The sequence below is a fragment of the Megalobrama amblycephala genome, linkage group LG17 (assembly GCF_018812025.1).
Source record: "Megalobrama amblycephala isolate DHTTF-2021 linkage group LG17, ASM1881202v1, whole genome shotgun sequence".
Lineage (NCBI taxonomy): Eukaryota > Metazoa > Chordata > Actinopteri > Cypriniformes > Xenocyprididae > Megalobrama > Megalobrama amblycephala.
In genome coordinates, this window is record NC_063060.1 from 2321450 (window position 1) to 2336915 (window position 15466).

Here is a 15466-nt window from a genome sequence, read left to right on the forward strand (position 1 = left end):
GTGGAAACTTTACACTGGACCTCAAACAACGTGGATTGTGTGCCTCTCCTCTCTTCCTCCAGACTCTGGGACCCTGATTTCCAAAGGAAATGCAAAATTTACTTTCATCAGAGAACATAACTTTGGACCTTTTTGTCTTTAGCCACTTCTGACGCTGTCTGTTGTTCAAGAGTGGCTTGACACAAGGAATGCGACAGCTGAAACCCATGTCTTGCATACATCTGTGCGTAGTGGTTCTTGAAGCACTGACTCCAGCTGCAGTCCACTCTTTGTAAATCTCCCCCACATTTTTGAATGGGTTTTGTTTCACAATCCTCTCCAGGGTGTGGTTATCCCTATTGCTTGTACACTTTTTTCTACCACATCTTTTCCTTCCCTTCGCCTCTCTATTAATGTGCTTGGACACAGAGCTCTGTGAGCAGCCAGCCTCCTTTGCAATGACCTTTTGTGTCTTGCCCTCCTTGTGCAAGGTGTCAATGGTCGTCTTTTGGACAACTGTCAAGTCAGCAGTCTTCCCCATGATTGTGTAGCCTACAGAACTAGACTGAGAGACCATTTAAAGGCCTTTGAAGGTGCTTTGAGTTAATTAGCTGATTACAGCGTGTCACCAGGTGTCTTCAATATTGAACCTTTTCACAATATTCTAATTTTCTGAGATACTGAATTTGGGATTTTCCTTAGTTGTCAGTTATAATCATCAAAATTAAAAGAAATAAACATTTGAAATATATCAGTCTGTGTGTAATGAATGAATATAATATACAAGTTTCACTTTTTGAATGGAATTAGTGAAATAAATCAACTTTTTGATGATATTCTAATTATATGACCAGCACCTGTACATATACACACACAATCATATATACTTATATATAAACATACATATGCACTCACACACACACTTTTTTAAATAAAGGTCAGTTATCAAATACAAATGAGCTGGATGTTATATTCTCTCTCTGTCTGTATATATATGCACTACTATATATACTGAATATAACCAATCTTAAATGGATCAGCAGTTAATTCATAATAACACATTTCAGACCATAGGGGTGATAGTCGTATGTGTCACTGAGTCGCGGGGAATCACAGCGAGGACCAAATATGGCAAGAGCTGCTGAGAGTAACGTGACACTCCACCAGAAATAGACGAGAAGAGACGCGGAAACACCCCTGAGCACCTCCATAAGAGCCCGGTCCGACAGCAGCGCAGACACTCACACTCCCTCAGCAGAAGATACTAAGATACAGTTTAGACTACAGTAAGTATCAAACATTACATTGAGTCTTTACTTGTGTGTCTAAAAGTGCAAAATGTGTAAAACAAATCACAAGCAGAAGCGTTGCTTTCCACCAGGTTTGGACATTGTATGTAAGAGAGCGAATAGCAAATAAAATCTCAGTGTCTTTGGCGCTCCTGGTTGTTTCACTGTTGGGTTTGTTGAATAAAATCTTCCCCGTGTTTCCTCCCGACATCAAACTAATGCTGCTACGCTTTGAAATTATTTCATTCGTAAATCTAGGTGTCCAGAGCTGCTCTGATCTTTGTGTGATTTTACGAAGATGGTCTTTAATGGTTTGAGCACAAGATTTCCCAAAAGGAATATATTTCCACACACCTGATGCCACGTACAGAAACATTATTCTTCTTCAAGGAATTGCCATCTAAATGATAGTGCCTAAAATAAGGGCTGAAGGTCACCTTTAATTTACTGCTGGAAACAGGTGAGAAAATGCATTTTTGCCTTTCAAGGAGCTTTCCATCATAAACGAGCTCTTGGGCTTTTGTGGATCATGGAATATGTCACTTATACTGGGGAGAAATTTCGACACGGACCGCCAGAATGGATATACATCAATACTGATCTATAATTCAATAAACAAAATGCCTCATTCTGTAATATCAAATGTGCGCGTAAAGCGCGCGTCTCCAAATGCGCACTATTAATTTGTTGCGCTCGAGCGCGCTGCGAAAATGATAACATACTGAAACTGGAATTGTACGAATAACTGCATCTGTTATATATATATATTGCTAGGAGAATTTCAATAGAATTTACAATTAAAGTCTAATAAACAACTGTCCCAGCTGGGTAAAAAAAAAGGAAATACCCTTTCTCAGTATCATTATCTTAGTACCATTTCTTAGTAAGGCGTTTGTAAGGAATTTGATCTTGACTTGAACTAGTAATGATGGTCATAAAGCGATATTACTGATTTCACTTTGTGTTTTATGATCGAGATATGGAACACGTGTCCTTGCGCTCGTGTTCACAAAAACTCGCACATGACCGAAATTCCCGCTGACACTGGTCTCCTGAAGGATAATGTCCTTCAATTTCAACACCCAAACTTGTTAATGTGCATATTCCCTAATTTAACATGGGATTCGTGGATGTGTCGTTGAGTCACGCGTTATGGAGATCCATATGTCTGTGGTAATAAACCCGAGACGCCTATCTAAAAATAAAGTGTGCTGCCCAGCTAGAAACGGAGAAGGATATGTTCTGTGTCTGCTGGAAAAAGAAACCCAGTTTGAATTGCTTGCTGGTTCAGAATGGCTCATACCCACTGACCTGTCGGTGAAGCAGACAGGCCATTCTGATCGATTAAGCTGGTCTTGCTAGTTAAACTAGTGAACTTTGGTCTGTGATTAAACAGCCTGGTTGGAAGAAACCAACACAACACCACCTAGTGTCCAAAACTCAACATAAAACGTTTTATTGGCTCATCAGCATGGAAATCCATTTATTCATATCTTTCATTATAAAGTAGAATATAAAGTATTCAACATTTGCCTATTTATATTTAATTAGAATACATAAAGATTTAAGTTTAAACATTTAGACAGATAATTAAAAAAATATATATCTACAAAATTATTAATAATAGCCTATATCAGATTTCCACTGAATCTTTGAAAAAACTCTGGACAAGAAAATTTTTGCTTATTTTTTGGAGCTTTGGTGTGCCAACTTTTTTCCTGTTTTTATAATAATCCAGGACACAAATAAAACATTAAATAATAAGAGAACATTATATTTTTTATGCGAATATAAATTATGAAACATTTGCCTATTTATAATTATGAATTTACGTAAAGGTATACAATGTAACTGTAATGATTTCCACAAGTTCCATAAAGTATTTATTTTAGTAAATGTATTTACATTATTTTGTTGTTATTTGCAAAAACCAAAAAATAAAAATAACAAACTGAGTCAAGATGCAGTTAATTAGTAAAATATATTATATTTATATATAAAATATTTACATTTATATATAATATACTTTATATACTGTGTGTATATATATATATATATATATATATATATATATATATTCATGTAAATATTTCTTAAATATATGTACATGTATCTGTGTGTATTTATATATACATCATAAATATGCACAATACACACATGTATATTATGTAAACACTGGATGCGATTAATCGCGATTAATATATATATATATATATATATATATATATATATATATATATATATATATATATATATATATATATATATATACACTACACACATACATACACACACTCACTCACTCACTCACTCACTCACTCACTCACTCACTCACTCACTCACTCACACACACACACACACACACACACACACACACACACACACACACACCAGTATTTGGAATATACTCAAGAATGCAAATGCTAGTAGCTCCTAATAATCCAAGAAAAAACAACAACAACATTAACCAATAAAAAAAAATAAAATAATAATTTTCATTGTTTGAGAGCTTAAGGCTCTATTAATAGACCTTTGACCAAACACAAAAAAATGAGGCTGTCATCTGGCATATGAGTGAAATGTCCCTCACACATGTACAGCTGCTGACGGGACGGCAGCTGCCGCTCTTCAGCTATCTCAGATATGAGGGTGTGTGGCAACAATTTCAGCCCACAAAAAGTCCCTCGCACACATGCATCACTTCCTGCAGGGTCACAGAGCGGCAGTTTTATGATTCAGCGACCTTAAAGAGTATTCGGACACTTGAATCCGTGAGAGAAAAGGATATGAACTTCAAGTCTCGACTTCTTCGCATTTAAACTAAAATAGGCCAAAATTTGATCTGCATCTCTGCAACTTTTTGAGGTCTTCGTGACAAACCATGACGTTGGAGACGTTCTCACCTTTCCCCCAGCCAGACCTCGTGGTCCAGGCACTTGGCTGAAGGTGTGACATCGCGACACGGGGTCACATGGCTGCGATCGAGGGGACGAACCGGTTCAAGATCAGAGCATGCGCTTCTATTTACATCTCACATAGGTCCTTCTCTCCTGACACTGAAGGCATGCAGCCTAAATTTAACACCTCACACATGTAACCGCGCTCTCAGTGCATCATGCAGGACTGAAATGAGATTAAATGGACAGCAAACAGACTCCTGCCAGATGTTTTGCATGAGAAAAAGACCACAGAAATATCAGTTATCTTCAGAAAATTGTGCTCAGATTTGCTAAGACAACAAATTGCCATTCAAAAGTCAGAGATCTCAGTATGAACTTTTGAGCTTCCGCAAAAACCAATGAGGTTCACTCATAAAAATGATTTTTTGATGCCGGTCACTTTATTTAAACAACTTATTTTGATTCAACATGTTTAATTGACTTGAAACGATTACTTTTTGACTTAACTTGATGTTTTCATATTAAAATAACATGATTAAATAAAATAAACCCGACCAGGACTCAATCAAACAGGACTTTCACTTGCCATCAGGGGCTGATCTGGGAGTGTAAATGTTGAAATAAAGTGTTATTTTAAGCAGTTTTAAAGCAAGATGAGAAAATTGAGAGACTTTTTAATGTTTACTTTCTATTATGTTGGTATTTAAAAGTTCCTGTTACGTTAATAGTTTTGGGGTTACCATTGTAGTGAAGTGTTGAACTTGTGCTTGGTTTGAGGACCTGCTAACAACAATTAAAGTTGTTTTAATAATGAAAAACAACATGCCACAGATGTAACAAAACCATTTTCTGGCTAACACCTTACAATAAACGTCTTTACAGTGTAAAGATTTTGTTACAGTATTATTCTAACTTTTGTAAAAGTTGTGAAATTTGTTCTTGAATGCATTCACTAAATGATCAATTAAACTGGATTACTTATTTTAATTTTTGTTTGATATTAATATAGTTTTGGACAAATTAAGAATGTTAACCTGATTGGAATAAATGGCATTGAATTGGCCTTATATAATAAACTTAAGTTTACTGAAATAAAGTTAATTAAATGCAACATAATCCTGTTATGTGGAACCTGTTGACATAAAAAAGTTATCATTTTTTCAAGTGTTTGTTTTCGTGTTATTTGAGCTGGTTTGGTTGAGTTTCTGTTTATGTTTGCTGATCAATGATATATGTGAATAAAAGCCTAAATTCAATCTGTTCATCATATAAAGTGATCGTGTCTCTTCGGAAAATTTGGACTTAACTGCTAAATTCATACGGATTAGTTTTACGATCCATATGAACTTTTTGAAGCATTAACGTGGTAGTTGTATGGACTGTCAATGGAGGGACAGAAATATCTTCACTTGTGTTTTGAAGATCTTACGGGTTTGGGATGAAATGAGGGTGAGTAAATGATGGTCTTCATGCCCACCTGAACACGTTGGTCAAACTCCGGAAGTGTGTCATGTGAGTTGACAAGTGCAAAGACCACAAGTGTGGGTATTCGGACAGGCCTAAAGCGTCCATTGTATGTGTGCTTCAAAATCTCGCCGGGAGAAGTAGGTCATCCGGGTACTTATTGCCTACTCTTTTATGAATACTGTGAATTCAGACATACTTGTCAAATAATGTTTCAACTATATAGAGAAGGGAATTATAGAGAAAATAATTCACTGTGCCATTCTGCTTTAGTATTTCTTGCAATAACACTCAAAAAAATGATTCTAGCTGCTTGTTCAGTTTATTTAAATAAAATAAGCTGAACCAACACAAATCTTTAGTTTTTTACTTAATTGGCATTTGCACTCAATTGTATTATGTTAAATGAAATTAAATTTGCAAAATGTTAGGTTAACCTAAACCATTTGTGTTGGGATGACATGAATCATTTATGTTGCATTGATTGAAACTGGGCAGTGGATTTCTAGTTCCCAGCATGCTTTGCGTAGGGAAAGATCAGGACAGTAAATGTTGAACTTAAGTGCTGTTTAATGTGTTTTTAGTAAAGGGAAATACCTTTTAAAGTTTGATGTTCAGTTATATTTGACATTTAAAAGAGTTTGTTATGTCGATTTTTTTGAGGTTACCATTATGCTGAAGTGTAGACCTTGTGGTTAGGCTATGGGTGGCTGCATGAAATAAATCTATGTTGTTCTCAACAAGCTTTAACTGTGCTAAAGCCAGTGATGAGAAGTTCTTTACCTGATCATTACTTGCATGCTATAAATGTTACTTAGCATATGAAAAAGTGATATTTTAGTTTAGTTTTTATAGAAATATAAATAAATTAGTTTGAGGGCCAGCACATAATTTACACAGTCTATATATGGTCATCAGCTTTATCCCTCTCAATGGTCATGAAACATGTATGTCTGTGTACAACAGCTATTCACAACCTAAGCACAAGCGCACATCTTCACCATGATGGTAACAACATTTTTTTTATATATATACGCTACAAACTCTTTTAAATGTTCAAAATAACTAAACATTAAACACTTAAACACTAACAGGTCTTTCCATTTCCTTAAAAGTGCAGAAAACTTGAGCAACACTGCACAAGGGCACCAGTCTGAATTGCAATAGCACTGGTTGGATCAACAAGAATGAATTATGTTCAGGAAACATTCACAGAATATGTCAAATGAAACTGGTGTGATCTCATTCAATTAGCATGAATTTTACTCATCAGTACAATTAACCTATCTTAAGTTCAAATAAATCAGTTCAACTGTGTGGAAATAGGTGTCATAATTGAATTAAGTTAGACCAACAAGTTATTTTTTTGAGTGAATGCATGAACATGCATGTTCATATTCCATTAAGCTAGTCTAGTTACTTGATGTTCAGATGATAAGGGGGGTTGTTGATTGTTTGTGTGCACTGAAAGTACTTCAATAAAATTAGCATTGACATTTCATATGAGTGTGGCAAACTATATATTACAGAAATGACCTTGTGTCTGAGTGCCGGTTATGTGTTTGCTTTCCTGTTTAATGGCAATGACTTTGAATAAATGTCTGATTAAACATAAAACCAGACCAACATTGCTGGAACACTGTGTAGAACATTTTACCTGAGCAGTTTTTGATATAATAGATACTGAGCCAATTAAATAAGCATATCATGAAATGATCAAATAAATAATGTTATTAGCAGTGTTGGGTTATAATTACTAGCTACTAATTACGTCTTAACTTAGATTACTTCACAAATTACTCTCTCTAAAAAGTATTATTTATTACAAATTACTTTCTAAATCCCATATCAGCCTCGACCAGTTGAACAATGCAAGGATAGATACGAAACGGCTCTTTTAATTCTTTCAAATAAATGATTTAAAATGGCAGAAATTATTCATAAAGTATTGAAAGGCAGAAGGTTACATTATTAGATGTTAAAGCCACTATTGTTTTATATAGCATTATTAATGCAATTTATATACTTTACTATTTTCAAGGGAAATGTGATGTATTACACCCAACACTGTATATTAGCATAAAAAAAACAAAGGCAAAATGAAATATTACACAAAATATGACATGAAATTTGGCATATTGGAAAAGCTAAATAAATTACAATGTATCATCAAAATTGAAATCAATGAATAAAAGTGCGACATGTATGCATAAATAAAATGAAGAATGACACAAAATATTACATGAAATTTGATATTCTGAACAAAATTAAATGAATAAATAATAATAAATCATGAAATGCTGTAATAAAAAAAATTCTGTATTTTTTATTTCGTGATTTCAACATTTTGTATTTAATGAATTCAATAAATATTCCACATTTTGCCCTTATATTTTGCAGTTGTAATGGTAAAGATTGTTTACATGTGTTGAGAAAGAAAACACAACACTGAAAGGGTTCAAATGAAGAGCTTCAGATACAGTAAAATGAAAACACATTCATATATACTGTTCATCTCTGGACAGCCCAGAGAGCAATGCTTGTTTTTAATAAAACAAAAGTTACATAGATACAGTAATATAAAATAATAGGCTCCTGCCATCAGTTTTAAAATAAGTTAGTACTTCATTATGTTATTTACAAAATTCGTCTAGTGGCTGAAGCCATATCCACGTATGATGCTATTTACAATTCTATACACACACATCTTCATTCCAACTGGAGATGCTGCAAAGAGAAAGAGGAAACGACTGATAAGAAAAACATCTTCATAATGAGGTAGGTCATGCTTATGTTTATAAAAGGATAGAGATTCTTACCTATAAGGCATTATTCAGCAGTGAGTTCTGAATGTCTTCATAAACTTGGTTATAGAGCTCCTCTTTCGATCTCATCCCATCCAGATATTCTGCAGATACAATCGTGCATGTGAGTTACAGATTACAGAAGTGAAATGTGTCGTGAATGCCATTTCGCCACTAGTCTAAGACTTACGGATATATAAGCTGCTGTTTTCCATCTCTATCCTGTGTTTCAAGTACATGGGCCACACGTGGCCATCAAACAGGCCAGGAGGGTCAGGAACGGTGTACGATCTTGTACTGAAAGGGAGGAGATGGATTTGTTAGAAAAATCATTGACCAAACCATCTGCAAACATCAGAAATAACCCTCACCTTCTTCTCCTTTTGCACTCCTCATATGGAATGGTGACATAGAAGCACTTGTTGTAGACATCAAGCAAAGGCCTGGAGGTGGAAACGAAACGATTAACGGTCAAATCTTTATGTTTAGCAAGTCAATAAGGCTTCAGTCAGAATCACCTACTTGTAGTTATAGAGAAGAAATCCCTCTACAATGAGTATGTGGATCTCGCGCTCCGGGTCCGAGCCTTCGGATGCGGCGGAAACGGTCACGCCATGGGAGCGAGCAAACTTCACCGGGTTCTCCATCCATCCTTTAATCGTGTTCACCATCGCATCCATGTCCAAGGAGGTAATCACTGCACACGGGAGACAAAAAAGAGAGGGCGTGTCTCACATGCTAGGATAATGGAAACATTAAAGTAATGAAATAAAAATGTTTTCTCTTCTTTTAAATTATTGTCCTTTCTCCTTTTTAGGGATGTTAATAATTAATATTATAGCTGTGAGTCAAATTTACACTAGCAGCCTAAGGTTTGGACACACTTATTCTTCTTAGTCTGTTTATAAAATGCTTTTTAAGAGTACACTCTTGTTAAAAACAACCCAAGTTGGGTTAAATGTTTGCCCAATGTGCTGGGCAGTTCTATTGTTTAAAAATGACTATATGTCTGGCTTAAAATGAACCCAAAATGAACATTTATTAATAAGCAATGTTTAATTATTATTCACTAAACTTATTAATAAATGTTCATTTATTAAACATATTAATAAATGTTAATTTCCAACATACTTTGGGTTCATTTTAAGCAAGACATACAGTAATTTTTAAACAATAGTTGAGTTAAATAAAACCACGTAGCAAATTTGACCCAACTGCTGGGTTTGTAAATTTTCAACCCAACTTGGGTTGTTTTTAACCCAGCATTTTTTAGAGTGTTTGATAAAACATAACTTTGGTTAATAAATGTTCAAAATGGGCTCTTAAAAATAAAGGCTCTTTATTGGCATTATTAGTTCCAAAAAGAACTTTTAACATCAACGGAACCTTTTTAACGCACAAAAGGTTCTTTATAGTGGAAAAATGTTCTTAAAGTTTTTCATCTAAGAAAAAATGGTTCTTTTAAAAACTGTTCACTGAAAGTTCTTACGGAACCATAAATGGAACCTTCATTTCTAAGAGTGTATCTGCTCCAATCTTAGTTTATATCGTCCAACAAAACTCATTTCAAGCGGACGTTTTTAGGTGTGTCCAAACTTTTGACGTGCAATGTAAGACAAAGAGCTCTGCTGGGTTTTAGGTTTATGTTACAGAAAAGCAAACAGATCAGAATGTTTATGGAAAGGTGGGAATACATTACTGTTTCTCTTCCCACAGCGAAAGCCACTCTTACCATCCCATTGTTTAAAGCCGTCCTCCCCGAACTCTATTTGATCTTGGGGCTGCAATAACAGTGACCAATAAAACAAAAAGGTGTAGATCGCTCAGGCAGTGCTGGTCCCACCTGGACATGTGACGCCAAGCACTCAGGCTATAACTTGAGGGGGCATAATTAACTTAATTTGGTTGCAATGCACTAAATGTGCACTTATGCATTCGTTGGGCTGAATTATCTTAATAATGCGATTCTTGAGAGGCTCCTTAGTGTAGAAGAGCCTCTAATGACAGTTAGGAATGTGTGATGCACTTAAGAGGTGTTACAAAATATTTCGATATGGGCGCTTGGAGAGCGTTTGGTGTGGTGAAGGCTTGCCAGATCCTCTTGCATGCCAATGCATGACCAAGAGAATGATATTAGTGCTGCAAATGAATGCCTGCTCAGCTGTACACCTCAAACGGCATTCATTTGTTGTGTCTTTGAGGTTGGCTGTCCAGGAGAACACCAGCATATGGAACCAACAATACGGACAATGGATCCATAAATACAATATATGATTAAGTCCTATGTCTTTACCTTTTCCGTCCCTTGTCATTAATTCTATTTTATGGTGGTCTATAGTCTAAATCTACACAATAAATATAAAGTATTTGGACACTTAAATCAAACTTAAAATGCATGAAACTAATTGCATTTGATACGTTGCAATGCAATAACATTCATGCATTCTTAAGTGTGGCATAAATGTCCAAATATTTCTAGGGGCCACATAGGCTATATATACTAAGTAGTAGTAAAAAGTGTAATTTAACAACTCCATACCTTGAAAAAATCATCTTGATGTACCACACAACAGTTTGGTAAGTTCTTTATGAGTCTTCCAGTCAAAGTTGTCTTGCCTCCATTGGTCACACTGTAATAAACACATTAAACACATATTAAACGACAAGAACACACAATAGATGGTCAATATAAGGATATAGTGGATTACTCACCCCCCTATTCCAATAATAAACTTCATTCTGATGCTTTTTGTTCTTGGTCTTCGCGGTAGGACACTAGCAAAGGAATCGCTTCCTTTAATTGCCAATACGGTCGGGAATGCTTTCAATCTATCTCCTTCCCCTCTCTCTCCCAGAATCTCCCTCTCTTTACTATTTCATTGATGGACTAGGCTTTCGCCTTCGTTATATAGGCGGCTCGGCTTTGCGTCACGGAGACGCGGATCGCTTGCGCTCTCTGGGAACCAATCAGCGATTGAGTCGTCTTGCTAATTTGCATACTGGCACCGTTCCACTGCCTCACCTGTCGCTCTTCGTCTGTCAGCAGGTCGCGCGCGCGGTGGGGGCAGATCGAGCTTTGCGCGGCTCCGAGTGGCAATTAAAGAGTGGAAATATACCACGAAATCACGCCAACTAACACACTTTGTGTTTAACACACATGACCACCGAAATGATAACGTGGATAAACACAGGTAAAGGAATAAACACTTAATTTACACAACGAACCGTTTACAGAGTAGTCACAATGTAACACAGTTGACATAAACTCATTTCTTGTGGATACAATGAAAGTTTTATAGTCACAATGTAATAATAAAGACTAAAGGAGTAAATTAAAGCGATTTTACAGTAATTTCACTTGTTACTTCACAGGTTAACCATGGTTTTACTATATACATTACACTGTGGTACAAACTAAAGTATACTACAGTATTTATTACAGTTTATCAGTTCACTATAGTTAATACTACAGTATGCTGTAGCATTCATTAACAAAGTGTTAATATATACATTAGGCCTATACTACAATTTACTATAGTATGGTTCAAAAACATTATAGTATTTACTATAAATTACTATGGTTTTACTACACTCACCATAGTTTAACCATGGTAGCTTGTTTGTCGTAAAACTGGTTATACTATACCCAATAGTTGTAGAAAACTTAGTACAGTATTGGATAAAGTAATTTGTTTATATTACTATAGTTGTTAAATTACCACAGCAACTATAGAATTACCACAACAAATTAATTCAAATACTTTACTATAGTATTTACTCTAAATTACTATAGTATTTTTTCATGTAGTAACCATGGTAGTGGAAAACTGACAAAAACACAAGGTTTTCTCGTCAATAGGCTAAATACTATAGTGTTTTTGAATCATACTATAGTAAATTGTAGTATATGCCTAATGTATATATTAACATATTGTTAATGAATGCTGCAGCATACTGTAGTATTAACTATAGTGAACTGATAAACTGTAATAAATACTGTAGTATAATTTAGTTTTTACTACAGTAAACTGTAGTATAATATACCCTAAAGTTGTAGAAACCTTAGTACAGTATTAAGTAATTAAGTATTAAGTACAGGATAAAGTAATTTGTTTATATTACTATAGTTGTTATATCACCACAGCAACTATAGAATTACCACAACAAATTAATTAAAGTACTTTACTATAGTATTTACTCTAAATTACTAGTGGAAAACTGACAAAAACACAAGGTTTTCCCATCAATATGCTAAATACTATAGTGTTTTTGAACCATACTATAGTAAATTGTAGTATAGGCCTAGGTAACACTTTATTTTACAGTGCCATAGTTACACGTTACTACATGTAAGCCTACTTACTATAGTAATAACAGTAAATTATGCATAATTACAAGTAACTAACCTTAAATCAAACCCTAACCCAAACTGTAACCCTATATGTAGTTAATTAATAGTACTCAGTACTTATTTGAGTAATTACAATGTAACTACGGCACTGTAAAATAAAGTGTAACCTAGGCCTACTGTATATATTAACACTTTGTTAATGAATGCTACAGCATACTGTAGTATTAACTGTAGTGAACTGATTAACTGTAATAAATACTGTAGTATACTTTAGTTTTTACTACAGTAAACTGTAGTATAATATACCATATAGTTGTAGAAAACTTGGATAAAGTCATTTGTTTATATTACTATAGTTGTTATATTACCACAGCAACTATAGAATTACCACAACAAATTAATTCAAGTACTTTACTATAGTATTTACTCTAAATGACTATAGTATTTTTTCATGTAGTAACCATAGTACAGTAGTGGAAAACTGACAAAAACACAAGGTTTTCCTGTCAATAGGCTTAAGAATTGTGGATTTTGGGTCAAAAATGAATGCATACTGTTAATGTAATTGATTATTAAATTAATGCAGTCAATTGCTATTATTAAACCCCTATTAAAACAGGCTACCAATAAAATAAAAAACCCATTAAAAACAATTACACTGAAAATTGATAATTTTTATCACTGATAATTGTTTATTATTATTTACGATATGTAGCCAGAACACCCAATAGTATGCAGTATATCTTCAGTATGTGTACTTTTGTCTTTATGCTCATCTTCTCACATCATTTCAGCTCATTTTACTCGGTGAACTCCAGTCTGGCCAGAATCTCACACGTGATCATTCAATTTCAACATCAAGAAATGATTGATCCTGAGAGTGCTGACTTTTGTTAAGATCGTTTTATGATTGATTTATATTTGCTAGTATGCATTTAGTTTGGATGCTTGTTAATTATTACGGTCACACACCCTCCACATGAATGGAAGCGAGATCACAGAGCCAAATGTTAAATAAAGACAGACAGGCGCGTGGTATCAGAGCATGTTTCCTCTAATGATACTTGACCATCCCGATTAAACTGTTTCCAATTACTTGACTTGTCTTCTTGGCACAGCGTGAGGGAACTTTTCTCCCCGCGTGAGGTGAAGCTCTCAGTGGACGAGGCCACGGCGCTATATTTGGCATGATGTCTATGTGACCATTCATCACGGTACAAATGCCTCTGACGCAACAAACATAAATACCAGACCATCAGATCAATAGCAATAGTTCTGTTCCAGTCCTTATCTAGGCAGCATCAAAATGCATAATAAAGCTGCCTATTATTTTAGCCAAATATAATGCACCATATCACACATATCCTCTGCATATATATAAAAAAAAAAAAGGCATCAAAGCAGGTTACTTGGTTTTGGAACCAAAACTGTGTCATTATTCATTGTCTTGATCTTAATAAAACTAAATTATGTTCAGAGTCCAAGTGTCCACGATGATACTAACATTTCACTTCCTTTTATGACTATTGCAACATTTAATATTCTAACAATGTATTCAAGTTACACTGCTTTATCTTTCAGTCATTCATCTGAGCTGAACTTCAGATTTTATCATCGTAAAACTCATATCTGTCATCCTGCTGAGAATTATAAACACAAATATAAAACACTTTGAACCTTTGGTTTTATGATTCAATAAATGACACAAGTCACATGTTTCCTTTTATGTCAGTAAACAAACATGTGAAGGTGTACAGCGTGTACTGATAACAATAATCACGTTCAGCAGTATAAAGACCTTGAGTAGATATGTACTTTAATACTATACTTCAGAAACATTTTGAGAAGTTTGTATTTTAAACTGAATATTTCCAATGCAAAAATCATGCTTTTTACTCTTGACTGCTAATATATATATATATATATATATATATATATATATATATATATATATATATATATATATATATATATATATATATACATACACACACACACACACACACACATATATATATATATATATATATATATATATATATATATATAGTTCTTAAACATGAGATATAATTCATTTTGGGTGCATAAAACGGGCAATCTTTGGTTGCATTAATTAATTTTAATATTGGGCTGTGTTAAATTTAATAATTTAATATTAAGGCTATATTTCCTTTAGAGCACTGCTTTTGTATGTTTGACTGAATTGTGCAATTTTGTTTATTTCCTGTTGTCATTTGTAATGGCTATTGTTGTCAATTTAAATATTGTTGTTCAATAAATATTATTTTATATAAATGATATGTTGTATTTGGTATTGAGAAAGGCTCCATTAATGTGTAATATGGATTGAGTGGCAAACTTGTGAATATATATATATATATATATATATATATATATATAGTAGTTTTTGTAGTGTTTAAATTTAGGTATTGGGTAGGATTAAGGGATGTAGAATAAGGTCATGCAGAATAAGGCATTAAATACTGTAGTGTTATTGAACCATACTATAGTAAATTGTAGTGTACTGAAAATATTATAGCATTTACAACACTTTGTTAATGAATGCTACAGCATACTGTGCTTTATAAGTACTAATAAACAGCCAATATAATAGTAATATGCAAACTAATAAGCAACTAGTTAAAAGTGAGAATTGAATCCTTAAATAAAGTGTTACCA

General features: G+C 34.1%; 1 protein-coding gene and 1 long non-coding RNA gene across 3 annotated transcripts; one reads left to right on the forward strand and one right to left on the reverse strand.

Moving 5' to 3' along the window:
• The first annotated feature begins 1179 nt into the window (after positions 1-1179).
• On the forward strand, positions 1180-2112 carry LOC125250717. Its single transcript, XR_007180850.1, has 2 exons — positions 1180-1265; positions 1527-2112. It is a non-coding gene; the product is annotated as an uncharacterized LOC125250717 (long non-coding RNA).
• A 5826-nt stretch (positions 2113-7938) lies between these two features.
• nmrk2 (nicotinamide riboside kinase 2) lies at positions 7939-11324 on the reverse strand. Of its 2 annotated transcripts, XM_048163446.1 has the most exons (8): positions 11149-11324; positions 10976-11066; positions 10169-10217; positions 8959-9133; positions 8808-8879; positions 8627-8733; positions 8452-8540; positions 7939-8359 (listed from the first exon to the last, which is right to left on the reverse strand). In XM_048163446.1, the coding sequence occupies exons 1-7, from the start codon at positions 11172-11174 to the stop codon at positions 8452-8454; spliced, it is 609 nt and encodes a 202-aa protein (XP_048019403.1). In that variant the 5' UTR covers positions 11175-11324; the 3' UTR covers positions 7939-8359. The 2 variants fall into 2 exon arrangements, with proteins under 2 accessions (XP_048019403.1, XP_048019404.1); XM_048163447.1 differs by lacking the exon at positions 10169-10217 and having other exon boundaries at positions 11149-11318.
• Between the last annotated feature and the right edge of the window lie 4142 nt (positions 11325-15466).

Excerpts from the sequence above, each read along its gene's own strand:
- nmrk2 (XM_048163446.1), bottom strand. The coding sequence starts at position 11,174 with ATGAAGTTTATTATTGGAATAGGGGG. Across the intron at positions 9,134-10,168 it reads CGGCTTTAAACAATGGGATG|TGATTACCTCCTTGGACATG; the intron begins GTAAGAGTGGCT and ends TCCCGTGTGCAG. Across the intron at positions 8,880-8,958 it reads TTTCTTCTCTATAACTACAA|GCCTTTGCTTGATGTCTACA; the intron begins GTAGGTGATTCT and ends TTCCACCTCCAG.